The 20,741-nt window shown below is 42.6% G+C and overlaps 1 protein-coding gene across 5 annotated transcripts in view; it reads left to right on the forward strand.

Annotated features, from left to right (window-relative positions):
* Positions 1 to 20,741, forward strand: part of LOC112230419 (son of sevenless homolog 1) — a 75,570-nt gene that overhangs the window by 45,900 nt on the left and 8,929 nt on the right. For all 5 annotated transcript variants that reach the window (XM_042310774.1, XM_042310769.1, XM_042310770.1 and 2 more), the window contains exons 11-17: positions 8,244 to 8,325; positions 11,423 to 11,545; positions 12,107 to 12,210; positions 12,357 to 12,579; positions 18,353 to 18,472; positions 20,037 to 20,199; positions 20,483 to 20,600. In XM_042310774.1, coding sequence (XP_042166708.1) covers positions 8,244 to 8,325; positions 11,423 to 11,545; positions 12,107 to 12,210; positions 12,357 to 12,579; positions 18,353 to 18,472; positions 20,037 to 20,199; positions 20,483 to 20,600 — 933 coding nt within the window. The remainder of the gene's footprint in view (positions 1 to 8,243; positions 8,326 to 11,422; positions 11,546 to 12,106; positions 12,211 to 12,356; positions 12,580 to 18,352; positions 18,473 to 20,036; positions 20,200 to 20,482; positions 20,601 to 20,741) is intronic.

Raw genomic sequence — 20,741 nt, forward strand, 5'->3', positions numbered from 1 at the left:
CAAAGCAAAAATGTATGTCATATGAAGCTTTAACACTTGCTCTGTAATAGGAGTAGTATTTTAATAGTCAAAAATAATACTAATTTATGAATATTGAAAATATAACTTTTTTGATTTGGCAAATTTTTCAATATATTGTGGAACATAATAGGCTCTACAGGAATATCAAAGTTATTTTAAAGTTTTGGCCCTTTTTATTCAGAGAAATTGGCATAGTAGGCAATGTAACCAATCACAGCCCTCCTTTTACTTGAATCATTGCACATCCTACATATCACCAGCAGAGGGTGAACATTTTTAATAAATGTTCACTTTTACTGTTGGTAATATCAGAGATCCCCTCTGGAACTGATATGCCTGTAGAATAGGCTATATTATGCTCAACAATATATATATATATATATATATATCTCAAATCAAACATTTCTATATTCATGTTTATATTTTTTAGATTTAATATATTTGTTTATTTTTCAAGAATGTATGAAAAAGTGATTGAAACCAAAATACTACTCATATTACAGAGCAAGTGATAAAACTTCATATGACACCAATGTTTGTTTAGTAGCATCTACAGATGAAACACTATGGAGTCTTAATGGAGGCCTGGATAAGGCCAAAATATCAGAAAAATGCCAACTTGTATTAAATATTTCTCAATTATGCTTTTAGACACGTCAACAATCCTTCAACCAAAGGACACTTTTATAGACTATATTTTGTGAAAATGTAAAAAATTATGGTCTTTCTTTGTCTGGGTTTTGCAAGGAATCGCTCTTAAGAAAGGCTGAATGACCCAGCACACACAGCAGTTGTTAGACCATGGGATCTGTATTCTTCTCTACTGACGGGTGCCATTGTACCTAACCAGATTACAAGGCTGTGATTGGACTAATAAGCTCTTCATTAATTAAAAGTAATGATGTCATTTTGGGGAAATAAATCACCAAATTCAATCACTCAAAGTCCAAGTGGATGTGGGCTCTGGTAATCCGGGGAGCAAAACATTTAGGCCAAGCGCTTTTGAATTTGTTCTGTTTCTATGCATTGTTATTCAATGTCATGCAAACATACAGGTGTTGTATAAAATCTTCTTAAAAACACACGTTTTCCTTTGTTTAGCACGGAAGCCTTTCTGAACTCGTACACAAGTTTGAGTTTCATCTTGTTTGTCTCTGGATGTCTAGAGCAGTGTTTCTCAACTGTGGTAAGTGAGTACCCCCAAACTGTACACATTTTTGTTGAAGCACACCCGATTCAACTCACCCAAGTGCTTGATGATTAGTTGACGAGTTGGTTCAGGTGTGCTTGTCCTGGGCTACACCAAACCTTTGTGCTGTTGGGGAGTAGTGAAGGACTGGAGTTAAAAAACACTGGTCCAAGGTTAATGCAGCACAATACACAGCCAGAAGAGAACATTCCTCTTATGGGTGGACTGTCCAGCTCACACCCCTGTGTAAACTTCCTCCCCCGAATAAAGAGTAGGGTGTAAATTTAGGCCACTATTTTGCTTTTTAGTTTTCAACCGTCTGTGTGCCACTGATTTCAAATAAGCCAAGGGAAACCAGCCTTTTGAGGAAAAGTGTGTCTGTGTGCCCAGGGTAATTTGAAAAGGGGGAAAAAGGTGCTTCCTGTACGATGCACCTCATGCCTGGACACACACCCTACTCCCACCCAGGAGACAGCAGCGGAGGGACAACACACTTTCTCTCATCTCTCTGTCCCGACTATCTGCATTACAATTTGCATGGATCTACGCTTCTCTTTTCCCATAAATTGTAATCAAGAATCCATATAGTCCATGAGCCAGGAGGGTCGGTCGGGTTCACTTGGGATGGCGATGTCTCATAGTGATTTTTTTGAAGGTCAATGTCCCAAGAGTTAGAAAATGTGTGATAGCAGTGCAGCAATGGTAGCCTTCTGCGTGTTGTCTTTCATCCCTCCGTCCCATCAATTTTTCCCATAGGGATTTTACCCTATGACAAACAATATCAGTATTTCTCACTTGTTCTCTTTAATCTTATATCATTGGAAAGCTTAGAGATTCAGACACATTTTCGGAATGTTCAGGTCAACAGAACTTTGACCATTGACCTCTATGGTACATAGCAGCAGTGGTGGAAAAAATTCTCAATTGTTATACTTGATACCACAGAAAATGACCCAGTAAAATACGACTTGAGTAAAAGTCTAAAAGTATTTGGTTTTAAATATACTTTTTAAAATGTATTTATATTTTTTTATTTATCCTTTATTTTACCAGGTAAATTGACTGAGAACACGTTCTTATTTGCAGCAACGACCTGGGGAATAGTTACAGGGGAGAGGGGGGGGATTAATGAGCCAATTGTATACTGGGGATTATTAGGTGACCGTGATGGTTTGAGGGCCAGATTGGGAATTTAGTCAGGATACCGGGGTTCACACCCCTACTCTTACGATAAGTGCCATGGGATCTTTAATGACCTCAGAGAGTCAGGACACCTGTTTAACATCCCATCCTAAAGATGGCACCCTACACAGGGCAGTGTCCTCAATCACTACCCTGGGGCATTGGGATGTTATTTAGACCAGAGGAATGAGTGCCTCCAACTGGCCCTCCAACACACTTCAGTATCAAATGTAAATGGAACTTGTAAATGTACTAAAGTATCAAAAGTAAAAGTATAAACCATTTCAAATTCCGTATATTAAGCAAAGGGAGACGGCACAATTCTTATTTTTATGTTTTTTATTGACGGATAGCCAGGGGCACACTCCATCACTCAGACATAATTTACAAGCAAAGCATTTGTGTTTAATGAGTCCACCAGATCAGAGGCAGTAGGGATGACCAGGGATATACTCTTGATAAGTGTGAATTTGACCATTTTCCTGTCAAAATATAGTACTTTAGGGTGTCAGGGAAAATTTATGTAAAAAGTACATTTATTTTCTTTAGGAATGTAGTGAAGTAAAAGTTGACAAAAATATGAATAGTAAAATAAAGTACAGATATCCCAGATATTTTTACTTAACTTGGCATGTCAGTCTTTTTGGGTAGGACTCTACAAGCTTGACACACCTGTATTTGGGGAGTTTCTCCCATTCTTCTCTGCAGATCCTCTCAAGCTCTGTAAGGTTGGATGGGGAGTGTCGCTGCACAGCTATTTTCAGGTCTGGGTTCAATTCCGGGCTATGGCTGGGCCATTCAAGAACATTCAGAGACTAGTCCCGAAGCCACTCATGTGTTGTCTTGGCTTTGTGCTTAGCGTTGTTGTCCTGTTGGAAGGTGAACCTTTGCCCCAGTCTGAGGTCCTGAGCGCTCTGGAGCCGGTTTTCATCAAGGATCTATCTGTACTTTGCTCCGTTCATCTTTCCCTTCATCCTGACAAGTTTCCCAGTCTCTGCTGCTGAAAACACTTGGCATTCCGGCCAAAGAGTTCAATCTGGTTTTATCAGACCACAGAATCTTGTTTCTCATGGTCAGAGTCCTTTAGGTGCCTTTTGGCAAACTCCAAGCAAACTGTCATGTGCCTTTTTACTGAGGAGTGGCTTCTCTTCTGGCCACTCTGCTATAAAGGCCTGATTGGTGGAGTGCTGCAGAGATGGTTGTCCTTCTGGAATGTTCTCCCATCTCCACAGAGGAACTCTGGAGCTCTGTCAGAGTGACCATGAGGGTTCTTGGTCACCTCACTGACCAAGGCCCTTCTACCCGGATTGCTCAGTTTGGCCTGGCGGCCAACTCTAGGAAGAGTGTTGGTGGTTCCAAACTTCTTCTATTTAAGGATGATGGAGGCCACTGTGTCCTTTGGGACCTTCAATGCTGCAGAAATGTTTTGGTACCCTTCCCTAGATCGGTTTCTCGACACAATCCTGTCTCGGAACTCTACAGACAATTCCTTTGACCTCATGGCTTGGTATTGCTCTGACATGCACTGTCAACTGAGCGACCTTATATAGACAGGTATGTGCCTTTCCAAATCATGTCCAATTAATTGAATGTACCACAGGTGGACTTAAATCAAGTTGTAGAAACATCTCAAGGATGATCAGGAAACATGATGCACCTGAGCTCAATTTCAAGTCTCATAACAAAGGGTCTGAATACTTATGTAAATAAGATATTTCTGTTTTTTATTTGTAATACATTTGCCAACATTTCTAAAAACCTGCTTTCGCTTTGTCATTATAGGGTATTGTGTGTAGATTGATGAACTATTTTAATGTAATCCATTTTAGAATAAGGCTGTAACGTAACAAAATGTGTAAAAAGTCAAGGGGTCTGAATACTTTTCGTGTGTGTGTGAGAGAGACTATTTGCTCACACACATATAGCATGCACACACATTTATACTGACTCTACACAACTCAGAAGTTTGGACACACTTACTCATTCAAGGGTTTTTCTTTATTTTTACTATTTTCTACATTGTAGAATAGTAGTGAAGACATCAAAACTATGAAATTACACATGGAATCATGTAGTAACCAAAAAAGTGTTGAACAAATGAAAATATATTTGAGATTCTTTAAAGTAGCCACCCTTTGCTTTGCACTCTTGGCATTCTCTCAACCAGTTTTATGAGGAATGCTTTTCCAACAGTCTTGGAGTTCCCACATACGCTGAGCGCTTGTTGGCTGCTTTTCCTTCACTCTGCGGTCCAACTCATCCCAAACAATCTCAATTTGGTTGAGGTCAGGTGATTGGAGGCCAGTACATCTGATGCAGCACTCCATCACTCTCCTTCTTGGTCAAATAGTCCTTACACAGCCTGGAGGTGTGTTGGGTCATTGTCCTGCTGAAAAACAAATGATAGCGTTTTGATGTTGGTGTGCTGTGCCTTTTTTTTCTCCACACATAGTGTTGTGTGTTCCTTCCAAACAACTCAACTGTAGTTTAATCTGTCCACAGAATATTTTGCCAGTAGCACTGTGAAACATCCAGGTGCTCTTTTGCTAATTTCAGACGTGCAACAATGGGTTTTTTTGGACAGCAGTGGCTTCTTCCGTGTTGTCCTCCCATAAACACCATTGTTGTTTAGTGTTTTACGTATTCTAGACTCGTCAAGAGAGATGTTAGCATCTTCCAGAGATTTCTGTAAGTCTTTAGCTGACACTTTAGGATTCTTCTTAACCTCATTGAGAATTCTGCACTGGGCTCTTGCACTCATCATTTCAGGACGGCCACTCCTAAGGGAGAGTAGCAACAGTGCTGACCTTTCTCCATTTATAGACAATTTTACTTACTGTGGACTGATGAACATCAAGACTTTTAGAGATACTTTTGTAACCCTTTCCAGATTTATGCAAGTCAACAATTCTTAATCTTAGGTCTTCTGAGATCTCTTTTGTTCGAGGCATGATTCACATCAGGCAATGCTTCTTGTGAATAGCAAACTCAAATGTTTTGAGTGTTTTTTTATAGGGAAAGGCAGCTCTAACCAACAACTCCACTCTCGTCTCGTTGATTGGAATCCACGTTAGCTGACTCCTGACTCCAAAAGTCATTAGCCTAGGGGTTCACATACTTTTCCCAACCTACACTGTGAGTGTTTAAATTATGTATTCAATATAGACAAGAAAAATACAATAATTTGTGTTACTAGTTTAAGCACACTGTTTGTCTATTGTTGTGACTGAGAGGAAGATGCTGAAATCCAGGTAATTCCAAAAGGTTCACATACTTTTTCGTGTGTGTGATAACTAAATAAGGTTTGGGGTGTTAAAACGTTTTCCGTGTAAACTTAAACGTTTAAAACCAGATATAAAGTATGTAGAAAAGATAATGGAGCTGTATATTTTTTTAATAGGATCATCTTTGAGAACTAACAACCACCAGAATAACTGTCTGAAATACATTTTTGTTAGAAAGTTTGTTACTCAGATAGTATAAGAACACAGCATGAGCCACGGCAAAATGTGTAGAATTGCAGGAAATTGGCAATAAACCTGTCATTATCTCTCTGCCCCCCATTGCAAAATGCGTAGAATTGCAGGAAGATTACTTTAAAGTAACTACCCAGTGAAAATCAAACCTTTAAGTTCATATTCTGTTATGTCATACCCAAATAATGTGTTTGACTTGTCCTATACTTGTATTTGTGGTCAAAGCCACTGCAGTGTGTATGTCGGTGGTGGGGAGGGCAGGCGGGTGATCTATTTTTAAGCGTGTGTGGTGGAGTGGCAGCTGCGTGCGTCAGAGCAGCGTCTGTTTCCTGGCTGAAATAGTTTCAGGCCGATTGTTTGTAAATCCGCACTGAGGCAGCTATTGTCCAACCCCAGCCAGACACCGGTGAAAGGGCTTGGACAGATCCAACATGTGAACCACTAGCTAACGGTCCTGTTCACCCGCATAACCACAGTATCAGCACTCCTAATATACACACAGACCTGAGTCATGTTCACTCGGAATGTTTGACATTTTGTTTGTCTGTTTTCTTCTGTTTGGTGCCTAATAAACATGACATCGGTTAGTATATCTTAGACTGTTAACTTAATAGTTATAAGACATATAGCTAGCAAACAGTAGCGAATTTCATCAACAACAAAAAAAGTAATCACCGCAAAGTCATGAAAGAACAATAGCTACTTGCACACTGCTGTTCCCACATGCTTCAAGAGGGCCACCATTGTTCCTGTTCCCAAGAAAGCTAAGGTAACTGAGCCAAACGACTACCGCCCCGTAGCACTCACTTCCGTCATCATGAAGTGCTTTGAGAGACTAGTCAAGGACCATATCACCTCCACCCTACCTGACACCCTAGACCCACTCCAATTTGCTTACCGCCCCAATAGGTTCACAGACGATGCAATCGCAACCACACTGCCCTAACCCATCTGGACAAGAGGAATACCTATGTGAGAATGCTGTTCATCAACGACAGCTCAGCATTTAACACCATAATACCCTTAAACTCGTCATCAAGCTCGAGACCCTGGGTCTCGACCCCACCCTGTGCAACTGGGTACTGGACTTCCTGACGGGCCGTCCCCAGGTGGTGAGGGTAGGTAACAACATCTCCACCCCACTGATCCTCAACACTGGGGGCCCCACAAGGGTGCGTTCTGAGCCCTCTCCTGTACTCCCTGTTCACCCACGACTGCGTGGCCATGCACGCCTCCAACTCAATCATCAAGTTTGCGGACGACACTACAGTGGTAGGCTTGATTACCAACAACTACGAGATGGCCTACACGGAGGAGGTGAGGGCCCTAGGAGTGTGGTGTCAGGAAAATAACCTCACACTCAACGTCAACAAAACAAAGGAGATGATTGTGGACTTCAGGAAGCAGCAGAGGGAGCACCCCCCTATCCACATCGACGGGACAGTACTGGAGAGGGTAGTAAGTTTTAAGTTCCTCGGCGTACACATCACAGACAAACTGAATTGGTCCAACCACACAGACAGCATCGTGAAGAAGGCGCAGCAGCGCCTCTTCAACCTCAGGAGGCTGAAGAAATTTGGCTTGTCACCAAAAGCACTCACAAACTTCTACAGATGCACAATCGAGAGCATCCTGTCGAGCTGTATCACCGCCTGGTACGGCAACTGTTCCGCCCACAACCGTAAGGCTCTCCAGAGGGTAGTGAGGTCTGCAAAACGCATCACCGGGGGAAAACTACCTGCCTTCCAGGACACCTACACCACCCGATGTCACAGGAAGGCCATAAAGATCATCAAGGACAACAACCACCCGAGCCACTGCCTGTTCACCCCGCTATCATCCAGAAGGCGAGGTCAGTACAGGTGCATCAAAGCAGGGACCGAGAGACTGAAAAACAGCTTCTATCTCAAGGCCATCAGACTGTTAAACAGCCACCACTAACATTGAGCGGCTGCTGCCAACATACTGACTCAACTCCAGCCACTTTAATAATGGAAATTGATGTAAAAAATGTATCACTAACCACTTTAAACAATGCCACTTAATATAATGTTTACATACCCTACATTACTCATCTCATATGTATATACTGTACTCTGTACCATCTACTGCATCTTGCCTATGCCGTTCTGTACCATCACTCAATCATATATCTTTATGTACATATTCTTTATCCCTTTACACTTGTGTGTGTATAAGGTAGTAATTGTGGAATTGTTAGGTTAAATTACTCATTGGTTATTACTGCGTTGTCTGAACTAGAAGCACATGCATTTTGCTACACTCGCATTAACATCTGCTAACGTGTATGTGACAAATAAATTTGATTTGATTAACAAAATGGCTGACAATTCCCTTGTTTTTCCTTCTTGCAGATCCAAATTTCGTCCGAACATTTCTAACAACCTACAGGTCCTTCTGTAAACCTCAGGAGCTGCTGGGTCTTCTTATGGAGAGGTGAGTATGTTGATGCCATTCTAAGATTGGGCTCCACTGTTATTATTCTATGAACCGCCTTTGTGTGTCTAATATTGTATCATATTTTTCAAAATCAGATACATTGCCTTTCACTTTGGCAAATGTTTTCAGTCAACAAGACATTCGTCTGTGCTCGTTGACTCTGACCTTTGTCAGAACAAAGACAGAGATGTATTCATCGTGGACAATATATTCCCATATACATTTTTGAAACGAGGGCTGTCCCTGACTAAAATAATTATTGGTCAAGCGAGAGTCGTCAGTTTTTTTGGACTAATCGATTGCTCAAAATAAATTTAAACGTATATTTTTCCATATAAAGACACACACCCTATGTGTTTTGATAAAATCAACTATGTAGCTTGTCTGATGATTTAAACACACTGTTTGATTAAATAATTAAGACACACAAATGACTCGAGGGAGCCAGAGATCAAGATGGCCGCCTCCCGTTGCTGCTGGCCTTCTCAAAATTCTGCCTTTACATTCCTGAAGTTGCCGGTAATAGGCTACACAAGGGGTCGGCAACTTTTTCCATTTGGAGTGCCAATTTATGCCAGCTATTATTTTCAATTAACAGTTTAATTTAATTTATAATAAAGTCTTTGTATCTCAATCATTGTCATGTGGTTCATCTAAGTTATATCTAAATGAAAATCATAAACATCTAAAAGTAACTTTTGCCATTGCCAACTATGTAAAAAAAAATAGTCTAAAGCCAACAAATAAAAACATTGCAGCCTGCAGGTAGAAAATATCCTGATTTAAAAATTTAAAAAAATGAATATCCTATAAATCACTTTGGCTACGCATAGCCTGTCTGCAACGAACTTGAAACATTGTATCAACTAGGCTATCAACTGGATACACCAACGCTCTCGTGCTAGCAAACTTGCAACATTGTAATATTCTGGGCCAGTGAGCTTCCTGAGCCAGTGAGCTTGAGACACAGCTTTAGGGATAAGAAGTAATCAGGTATTTTATGACGTTTGCACTGGATCAGAGCATTACATTTTTCCCTTTCATGCTGAGTGCTTATTGAAATGGAGAGTGATTAATTTTTTTTATATACATTGAGGAACCATTGTCATTCTCAATAAAAAACATACCTTTACTCACTGCTTGAGGTGAATGTGCGGGGGCACTGGTTAGTCAAGGTAATTGTGGTAACATGTATATTTAGGTAGAGTTAAAGTGACGATGAATAGATAATAACCAGAGAGTAGCAGCAGTGTAACAGAGGGGTGGAGACTATGCAAATAGTTTGGGTAGCCATTTGATTAGCTGGTCAGGAGTGTTATGGCTTGGGGGTAGAAGCTGTTAATTAAGAAGCCTCTTGGACCTAGACTTGGCGAGCCGGGACTGCTTTCCGTGCGGTAGCAGAAAGAACAGTCTTTGACTAGGGTGGCTATAGTCTTTGATTTTTAGGGCCTTCCTCTGACACCGCCTGGTATAGAGGTCCTGGATGGCAGGAAGCTTGGGCCCAATGATGTACTGGGCCGTACGCACTACCCTCTGTAGTGCCTTGCGGTCGGAGGCCGAGCAGTTGCCATAACAGGCTGTGATGCAATCCGCGAGGATGCTCTCGATGGTGCAGCTGTAGAACCTTTTGAGTATCTGAGGACCCATGGCAAATCTTTTCAGTCTCCTGAGGGGGAATAGGTTTTGTCGTGCCCTCTTCACGGCTGTCTTGGTGTGCTTGGACCATGTTAGTTTGTTGCTGATGTGGACGCCAAGGAACTTGAAGCTCTCAACCTGCTCCACTACAGCCCCGTTGATGAGAATGTGGGTGTGCTCTGTCCTCATTTTCCTGTAGTCCACGATCATCTCCTTTTGTCTTGATCACATTGAAGGAGAGGTTGTTGTACTTGCACCACACGGTCAGGTCTCTGATCTCCTCCCTATAGGCTGTCTCGTTGTTGTTGGTGATCAGGCCTACCACTGTTGTCATCAACAAACTTAATGATGGTGTTGGAGTTGTGCCTGGCCGTGCAGTCATGAGTTAACAGGGAGTACAGGAGGGGACTGAGAATGCACCCCTGAGGGGCCCCGTTGTTGAGGATCAGAGTGGCGGATGTGTTACCTACCCTTACCACCTGCGAGATGCCCCTCAGGAATTCCATTATCCAGTTTCAGAGGGAGGTGTTTAGTCCCAGGGTCCATAGCTTAGTAAGAACTTTGAGGGCACTATGTTGAATGCTGAGCTGTATTCAATGAATAGCATTCTCTCATAGGTGTTCCTATTGTCCAGGTGTGAAAGGGCAGTGTGGAGTGCAATAGAGATTGCATCATCTGTGGGTCTGTTGGTGCAGTATGCAAATTGGAGTGGGTCTAGGGTTTCTGGGATAATGGTGTTGATGTGAGCCATGACCAGCCTTGCAAAGCATTTCATGGCTACAGATGTCAGTGCTACAGGTCGGTAGTCATTTAGGCAGGTTACCTTAGTGTTCTTGGGCACAGGGATTATGGTGGTCTGCTTGAAACATGTTGGTATTACAGACTCAGACAGGTAGAGGTTGAAAATGTCAGTGAAGACACTTGCCAGTTTGTCAGTGCATGCTCGGAGTACACGTCCTGGTAATCCGCCTTGTGAATGTTGACTTATTTAAAGGTCTTACTCACATCGGCTGCGGAGAGTGTGAGATCACAGTCATCCAGAACAGCATGTTTCATGTTTCAGTGTTACTTGCCTCGAAGCGAGCATAGAAGTAATTTAGTTCCTCTGGTAGGCTTGTGTCACTCGTGCAGCTCTCGGCTGTGCTTCCCTTTGTAGTCTGTAATACTTTGCAAGCTCTGCCACATTCGACGAGCATCGGAGCCTGTGTTGTACGATTCGATCTTAGTCCTGTATTGATGCTTAGCCTATTTGATGGTTCGTTGGAGTAACTGTGGGGAAGGCGTCCTCAATGCACTTATTGCTAAAGCCAGTGACTGATGTGGTGTGCTCCTCAATGCAATCGGAAGAATCCCGGAACATATTCCAGTCTGGAACCTCTACTGTCTGGTTAAAGGTGTATTCCAGATTCCACACTGCTGTGTCTTCTCAGTTGTGATTTTGTTTTCTGGAACCTTCCAGGTTTGAAATTCCCGAGCCAAAGCCCACGGAGGCGGACCAGATGGCCATAGAGAACGGAGACCAACCTCTCAGCGCCGAACTTAAACGATTTCGCAAGGAGTTTGTCCAGCCAGTCCAACTCAGGTACCTCTGCACCCCTCCCCATTTACCACACCTAATTCCAGAGGTTGTGTTCATTAGGGACTATAACAGAGAACATTCAACAACAACAAACAGTTATTATTGGACAAGTCGAGGTAGCCCCTGTCTGTTTTCTTTCATTTTGGTGCCTAATGAACATGACCTAGGGGTCAACAGTACATCCTGGTTGTCTTGTGATACACTTGGAATGTAGTCTGTCCTGATTAGCAGAGAAAGGTTTCAAACTTTTTTAATGCTGGGCTGAAACAAAAGCATGCACTCTTTACATTTTTTTATATATTTTTTTTTTGTTATGCTCCATATACTGTGCTTTCGGGAAGTATTCAGATCCCTTCCCCTTTTCCACTTTTTGATACGTTACAGCCTTATTCTAAAATAGATTTTTTTTTAAATGTAAAAATCCTCATCAATTTACACATGATACCGCATAATGACAAGCGGGCAGATTTATTTGTTTTTTAGGTCAGGATTTGTAGTTAGCGCTCTCTTGCTGGTCTGTAACTGGTATCTTAACTGGTTTTGACCTACTCGCTCTTCCTGCAGGGTATTGAATGTATGTCGCCACTGGGTGGAGCACCACTTCTATGACTTTGAGCGGGACTGTCAGTTACTCAAGTGTCTGGAGGAGTTCATTGCATTGGTGCGAGGTATGTGGATAAATTAGGGCAAGGACTTTCTCTTCTTTTGTTGCATATCCTCTCTTTTTTTTCTTCCTCTCGTCTCTTCCTCGCTCGTATCTTTCCTCTACTTCTCTTCTCTGAGTGACAATCTCCCTCTCTGTGACCCCTCCCAGGCAAGGCCATGAAGAAGTGGGTGGAGTCCATTACCAAGATCATCCAGAGGAAGAAGCAAGCACAGGCCAATGGGCCCAGCCACAACATTACCTTCGAGAGCTCGCCACCGCCCATCGAGTGGCACCTCAGCAAGTCGGGTCAGACAGACCAGTTTGACCTCATGACCCTCCACCCCATTGAGATCGCCCGGCAGCTCACACTGCTCGAGTCCGACTTCTACAGGTAGGCCTACAGTACCGTATTGCTGTCCACGGCAGTTTTTTACATTTTTAACTCCAGTCCTTTTTGTTCCAGTCCAGTACTAAAGCACCTCAATTTATCACTGGCTTGATGATTCCTTGGATCAGCTGTGTAAGTGGTGGACTAGAGCAAAAATGTGACTCACCACCTGGATTCGGTACGATGTAGCAAAATTTGAAATGGTGTCTTTTACATTGGAGATAAAGTATAGACTCAAAGGTAGAAAATGGTTTATCATACACTTTGCTTTGAAAGTTGATGAACTTGTAACACCACTTTTGAGAAAATGGCCCTTGAATATTTTTGGACACCTACTTGGAGAGCTCTTCTTTGTCTACACCCATTCAGCATTGTTCACACCCTCTTAAGCCTTAACCCAACCCATCTCTTGAAGGATTAAATGTGAGGCCATGTGTTAAACAGAGTGAGTATTGTAGTAAACAACTGAGGATTTCAAGACAGAGTGCTAAAAGTAGTAGCCTACAATAAGGAAAAGCTCCAGCTAAAAATACACTATCTAGTCCTTGTCCCATATCCTAATTTGACTTTGGTGCAGGTCATGTTCTTCACATTACCATCTCTGGTAAAAACACACTATTTCAAATAAAATCTATGTTTTTGTCACATGCACAGGATACAGAAGGTGTAAATGGTACAGTGAGATTGTTACTTGCATATTTGAATAGTAGCAATATCAAAAATAGAAAGGCCAGAATTCTGGAGTTTCGTCTTCACTATTGATGTTGAGACTGGTGTTTTGCAGGTACTATTTAATGAAGCTGCCAGTTGAGGACTTGAGGCGTCTTTCTCAAACTAGACACTAATGTACTTGTCCTTTTGCTCAGTTGTGCACCGGGGCCTCCCACTCCTCTTTCTATTCTGGTTAGAGACAGTCTGCACTGTTCTGTGAAGGGAGAACACAGCGTTGTATGAGATCTTCAGTTTCTTGGAAATTTCTCGCATGGATTAGCCTTGATTTCTCAGAACAATTATAGACTGACAAGTTTCAGAAGAAAGGGCTTTGTTTCTGCCCATTTTGAGCCTGTAATCGAACCCATAAATGCTGATGCTCCAGATACTCAACTAGTCTAAAGAATGCCAGTTTTATTGCTTCTTTAATCAGAACAACAGTTTTCAGCTGTGCTAACATAATTGTAAAAGTGTTTTCTAATGAGCCTTTTAAAATGATAAATTTGGGATTAGCTAACACAACCTGCCATTGGAACACAGTAGTGATGGTTACTGATAATGGGCCTCTGTACGTCTACGTAGATATTCCATAAAATAAAATAATGAGCCGTTTCCAGCTACAATAGTCATTTACAACATTAACAATGTCTTCCCTCTATTTCTGATAAATTTGATGTTATTTTAATGGACAAAAAAATCAGTTTTCTTTCAAAAACAAGGAGATTTCTAAGTGACCCCAAACTTTTGAACGGTAGTATACATACATACATACATACATACATACATACATACATACATACATACATACATACATACATACATACATACATACATACATACATACATACATACATACATACATACATATGCATGCATACAGTTAGTTGAAGTTGGAAGTTTACATACAGTTAGGTTGGAGTCATTAACTCGTTTTTCAACCACTCTTGTTAACAAACTATAGTTTTGGCAAGTAGGTTAGGACACCTACTTTGTGCATGACACAAGTAATTTTTACAGACAGATTATTTCACTTACAATTCACTGTATCACTATTCCAGTGGGTCAGAAGTTTACATACACTACGTTGACTGTGCCTTTAAACAGCTTGGAAAATTCCAGAAAATGATGTCATGGTTTAGAAGCTTCTGATAGGCTAATTGACATAATTTGAGTCAATTGGAGGTGTACTTGTGGATATATTTCAAGGCCTACCTTCAAACTCGGTGCCTCTCAAACTCAGCCAAGACCTCTGAGGGAAAAAAAGTCTGGTTCATCCTTGGGAGCAATTTCCAAATGCCTGAAGGTACCACGTTCATCTCTACAAACAGTAGTTCGCAAGTATTAACACCATGGGACCACGTAGCCGTCATACCGCTCAGGGAGGAGACGCATTCTGTCTCCTAGAGATGAACGTACTTTGGTGCAAAAAGTGCAAATCAATCCCACAACAACAGCAAAGGACCTTGTGAAGATGCTGGAGGAAACGGGTACAAAAGTATCTATATCCACAGTAAAACAAGTCCTATATCGATACAACCTGAAAAGTCCGCTCAGCAAGGAAGAAGCCACTGTTCCAAAACCACCATAAAAAAGCCAGACTACGGTTTGCAACTGCACAAAGATGGTACTTTTTGGAGAAATGTTCTTTGGTCTGATGAAACAAAAATAGAAATGTTTGGCCATAATGACCATTGTTATGTTTGGAGGGAAAAGGGGGAGGCTTGCATGTCAAAGAATACCACCCCAACCGTGAAGCACGAGGGTGGCAACATGGGGAGTGCTTTGCTGCAGGAGGGACTGGTGCACGTCACAAAATAGATGGCATCATGAGGTAGGAAAATTATGTGGATATGTTGAAGCAACATTTCAAGACCACAGTCAGGAAGTTAAAGTTGTGGCAAATGGCTTTAAGGACATCAAAGTCAAGGTATTGGAGAGGCCATCACAAAGCCCTGACCTCAATCCTAAAAAACATTTGTGGGCAGAGCTGAAAAAGCATGTGCGAGCAAGGAAACCTACAAACCTGACTCAGTTACACCAGCTCTGTCAGGAGGAATGGGCCACAATTCACCCAACTTATTGTGGGAAGCTTGTGGAAGACTACCCAAAACATTTGACCCAAGTTAATCAATGTGAAGGCAATGCCACCAAATACTAATTGTAAACTTTTGACCCACTGGGAATTTGATGAAAGAAATAAAAGCTTAAATAAATCATTCTCTCTACTACACTGCTCAAAAAAATAAAGGGAACACTTAAACAACACAATGTTACTCCAAGTCAATCACACTTCTGTGAAATCAAACTGTCCACTTAGCAAGCAACACTGATTGACAATAAATGTCACATGCTGTTGTGCAAATCGCATAGACAACAGGTGGAAATTATAGGCAATTAGCAAGACACCCCCCAATAAAGGAGTGGTTCTGCAGGTGGTACCACAGACCACTTCTCAGTTCCTATGCTTCCTGGCTGATGTTTTGGTCACTTGAATGCTGGCAGTGCTTTCACTCTAGTGGTAGCATGAGACTGAGTCTACAACCCACACAAGTGGCTCAGGTAGTGCAGCTCATCCAGGATGGCACATCAATGCGAGCTGTGGCAAGAAGGTTTGCTGTGTCTGTCGGCGTAGTGTCCAGAGCATGGAGGCGCTACCAGGAGACAGGCCAGTACATCAGGTGACGTGGAGGAGGCCGTAGGAGGGCAACAACCCAGCAGCAGGACCGCTACCTCCGCCTTTGTGCAAGGAGGCGCACCGCCAGAGCCTTGCAAAATGACCTCCAGCAGGCCACAAATGTGAATGTGTCTGCTCAAACGGTCAGAAACAGACTCCATGAGGGTGGTATGAGGGCCCGACATACACAGGTGGGGGTTGTGTGCTTACAGCCCAACACAGTGCAGGACGTTTGGCATTTTCCATAGAACACCAAGATTGGCAAATTCGCCACTGGCGCCCTGTGCTCTTCACAGATGAAAGCAGGTTCACACTGAGCACATGGGACAGAGTCTGGAGACGCCATGGAGAACGTTCTGCTACCTGCAACATCCTCCAGCATGACCGGTTTGGTGGTGGGTCAGTCATGGTGTGGGGTGGCATTTCTTTGGGGGGCTGCACAGCCCTCCATGTACTCGCCAGAGGTAGCCTGACTGCCATTAGGTACCGAGATGAGATCCTCAGACCCCTTGTGAGACCATATGCTGGTGCGGTTGGCCCTGGGTTCCTCCTAATGCAAGACAATGCTAGACCTCATGTGGCTGGAGTGTGTCAGCAGTTCCTGCAAGAGGAAGGCATTGATGCTATGAACTGGCCCGCCCGTTCCCCAGACCTGAATCTAATTGAGCACATCTGGGACATCATGTCTCGCTCCATCCACCAATGCCACGTTGCACCACAGACTGTCCAGGAGTTGGCGGATGCCTTCGTCCAGGTCTGGGAGGAGATCCCTCAGGAGACCATCCGCCACCTCATCAGGAGCATGCCCAGGCATTGTAGGGAGGTCATACAGGCACATGGAGGCCACACTCACTACTGAGCCTCATTTTGACTTGTTTTAAGGACATTACATCAAAGTTGGATCAGCCTGTATTGTGGTTTTCCACTTTAATTTTGAGTGACTCCAAATCCAGACCTCCATAGGTTGATAAATTTGATTTCCATTGATAATTTTTGTGTGATTTTGTTGTCAACATTCAACTAAGTAAAGAAATAAGTGTTCCCTTTATTTTTTTGAGTATTGTATATTATTCTGACATTTCACATTCTTAAAATAACTGACCTAAGACAGGGAATTTTTACTAGGATTAAATGTCAGGAATTGTGAAAAACTGAGTTGAAATGTATTTGGCTAAGGTGTATGTAAACCTCCGACTTCAACTGTACACATACACAAACGTGCAGCACCAGAGAGGGGGTACACTTCCCCCACTGATGTCGCTGGGCCTGTGGGAACAGCTATGATGGGCCGTACCAAAGGTTATCCCCTCACCTCTTTCCCACGCTCCGGGGTGAAGTTTCCCCTTGGTACAGATCTATGATCAGCTTCCTCTCTCCCAATTCTAACCTGTAACCATTAGTGGGGAAATTCAGAACTGACCCAAGATCAGCATCTATGGTAACTCAATGTATATACTGTAATAATATCAATTGATATGTCCATGAATTGAGCCGATACTCATTAATGTCCCGTAGGTCACTTCATTACTCCCACTTTGTTTACTACACAAGCTTCTGACTCAGCTGACTTTGTTGTTGAAGTATAAAAACATGAGTTACAAAACGCATTCACAGGGTTGCTGTTCCTCGGGTCTCCACTGAATTAGGTAAATCCGCTTTTTAGTTTTAATGCGCCCCACTGCTGGTACAATTTACAGCTCTCATTAAAATGGGATGTTCTGTTGCAGTTTAGGGCGTTGATTGAAAACCTAGTTGCTGAGACCTGTAACTGTTTAGGATTCTGTATTTACTTTTTGCGTATTCTTTTTAATATTAACACGTATTTATGCATGTTTAGTTTTAAATGTGTATTTTGTATATTGATGTGTATTGTGTACACAGGGCTCACCTGAAAATGAGACCCTTGGCTACCTGTTAAAATAAAAACCTTTAAAAAATCACCGTACTCCATTTCCTACGACGAGATCACATCGCACCGGCCTTGTGGCCCAACAATGGTCGCTGGTATTGTCTGAAAATCTTACCACAATGCTGGCGCAGAAAACTCCCTTAGCTGCCAAGACTGGAGTCGGTAGAAGTTTGCACCTAACCACTGACACAAGGTCTGATTTTTTTGTTGTTGTCATATAACTAATAATGGTGGTCCTCTGTGGCTCATATGGTGAACACATGGTGCTAGCAAAACTAAAGTTGTGGCTTCAATTCCTGCTGGGATCACATAAACATGCACTATAGTGACTGCATACATTTTTTGTAAGTCTCTTTGAATAATGGCATATAATAGTTTGGGTATATGGTGATCTCCTCCTGGAACTTTGGTTTGGAGCATCTACTTGAAGCGTCAAAGCGACTGACCTCTGCATTATTGTCCTCTTTGAACTATATCTACAGGGCAGTGCAGCCGTCAGAGCTGGTGGGCAGCGTGTGGACGAAGGAGGACAAGGAGCTGAACTCGCCCAACCTTCTGCGCATGATCCGCCACACCACCAACCTCACGTTGTGGTTCGAAAAGTAAGAGCACCCATTTTGTTTTTTGGCATCACAAAGAAGCGGTCCTCGTGAAACGAGACCATGATATTCCTTACACTTGCAGTGTTGACAAAGCATTTTCTATGATGAATTTATGGCATGATAAAGTATGTTATGTAGCTCGATGTATACTGAACAAAACTATAAACACAACATGTAAAGTGTTGGTCCCATGTTTAGTGAGCAGAAATAAAATATCCCAGAAATTTTCCGTGAGCACAAAAAACGTATTTCTCTCAAATGTTGTGCCAAATGAGTTTACATCCCTGTTAGTGAGCATTTCTCCTTTGCCTAGATAATCCATCCACCTGACAGGTGTGGCATATCAAGAAGCTGATTAAACAGCATGATCATTACACAGGTTCACCTTCTGCTGTGGACAATTAAAGGCCACTCTAAAATGTGCAGATTTGTCACACAACACAATGCCACAGATATCTCGAGTTTTGAGGGAGCATGCAATTGGCATGTTGACTGCAGGAATGTGCACCAGAGATGTTGCCAGAGAATTGAATGTTCATTTCTCTACCATAAGCCGTGTCCAACGTCATTTTAGAGAATTTGGCAATATGTCCAACTGGCCTCACAACCGCAGACCACATGTAACCACGCCAGCCCAGGACCTCCACATCCGGCTTCTTCACCTGCGGGATCGTCTGAGACCAGCCACTTGGACAGCTGATGAAACCTAGGAGTATTTCTGTCTATTAAAGCCCTTTTGTGGGGGGAAAACGAATTATGATTGGCTGCCATGGATGGGCCTGGGAGGGCATAGGCCCACCCACTTGGGAGCCAGGCCCACCCATCCCTGCCCAGCCATGTGATATCCATAGATTATTGCCTAATGAAATTGTTTTCAATTGACTGATTTCCTTATATGAACTGTAACTCAGTAAAATCGTTCATTGTTGCATGTTGCGTTTTTGTTCAGTATAGTTATGTCATGTCCTTTAGTGCACTGCATACAGGTGTTACGAATGCTTTATGTAGGTGGCAGAATTTAACCCTAAATAAGGCTGAGATTACTCCTATCCTCACCATGTTGATTCTCAAGTTGAAAAGGAAAGAAACAATTTGGGACTGTTTTTTTGTGTATGAGCTGCTAATCCCATGTGTGATATCACACCAGGCTTGATATCTCCAGAGACTTCCTGGTTTAGTTTTCAGGGGCCACTGAATTGGTTGAGTGAAATGTGTCCTTACACTGACGTAATAGCTCACCATGTTACCAAATGAGGATTAACAGGTCAATATGTTGTCACTAATTAATACGTTTGGGAGCATTACAATGTACCAATATGCATTTTCTTTCCCCCACTTACCTTACACTTTGTCATCCACCAGCTGTAGAAATGAAATGACTGAACTATGCAGACCTGAGTCATGTTTATTAGGGCTTGCAGCAACAAAAAAAACTTTTTGCAATTCAAAACAAAAAGGTAGTCCCTCGCTGTTTGTCAGTTGTCCGTTTAGTCCCTAATGAACACGGCCCTGGCCCACGGGTTTAAATAGCTTTTTTTTTCTCAATGTACTACGTTCTCCACAGGTGTATCGTAGAGACGGAGAACCTGGAAGAGCGGGCAGCGGTGGTGGCGCGTATCATCGAGATCCTGCAGGTGTTCCAGGAGCTCAACAACTTCAACGGCGTGCTGGAGGTGGTCAGCGCCATGAACTCCTCGCCCGTCTACCGGCTAGACCACACCTTCGAGGTGAAGGCCTGGAGGGGTTCTTTCTGCAAAATTCTTTGAAGTTGTTGTTAGGAAATGGTGTGATAACTGTCTTGGTACTTTCTGGCATTGCATGAATCCAATGAAAATTGCAGTACCAAATTAAGTGCCTAGTGTTGATGAGTATTGTAATTAGTAAGTCATAAAATTACAGATTTCTTATCAATAGAGAGCATGGCCCAATGTGCCTCTGTGTACCATAGAGACACATCTGTAGGGCGAAATATATACAATTGTTTTGACTGAACTTTCGGCCCCTCTCCAGCAAATTCCAAGCCGACAGAGGAAGATTCTGGAGGAGGCCCACGAACTGAGCGAGGACCACTACAAGAAGTACCTGGCAAAACTGCGCTCCATCAACCCCCCCTGTGTCCCCTTCTTTGGTATGCTCTAGAGCAGTGTTTCTCAACCTTTTTGATACCAGGGACGAGGAAGCTATGGTCCTTTTTGTGTCAGGGACTCACAAGTAATGTGCCGTTTTTATTTTGTACACAGCAGTACTGTGTATCTAAGACAATTTCCCC

Source organism: Oncorhynchus tshawytscha, linkage group LG32 (assembly GCF_018296145.1).
Source record: "Oncorhynchus tshawytscha isolate Ot180627B linkage group LG32, Otsh_v2.0, whole genome shotgun sequence".
Lineage (NCBI taxonomy): Eukaryota > Metazoa > Chordata > Actinopteri > Salmoniformes > Salmonidae > Oncorhynchus > Oncorhynchus tshawytscha.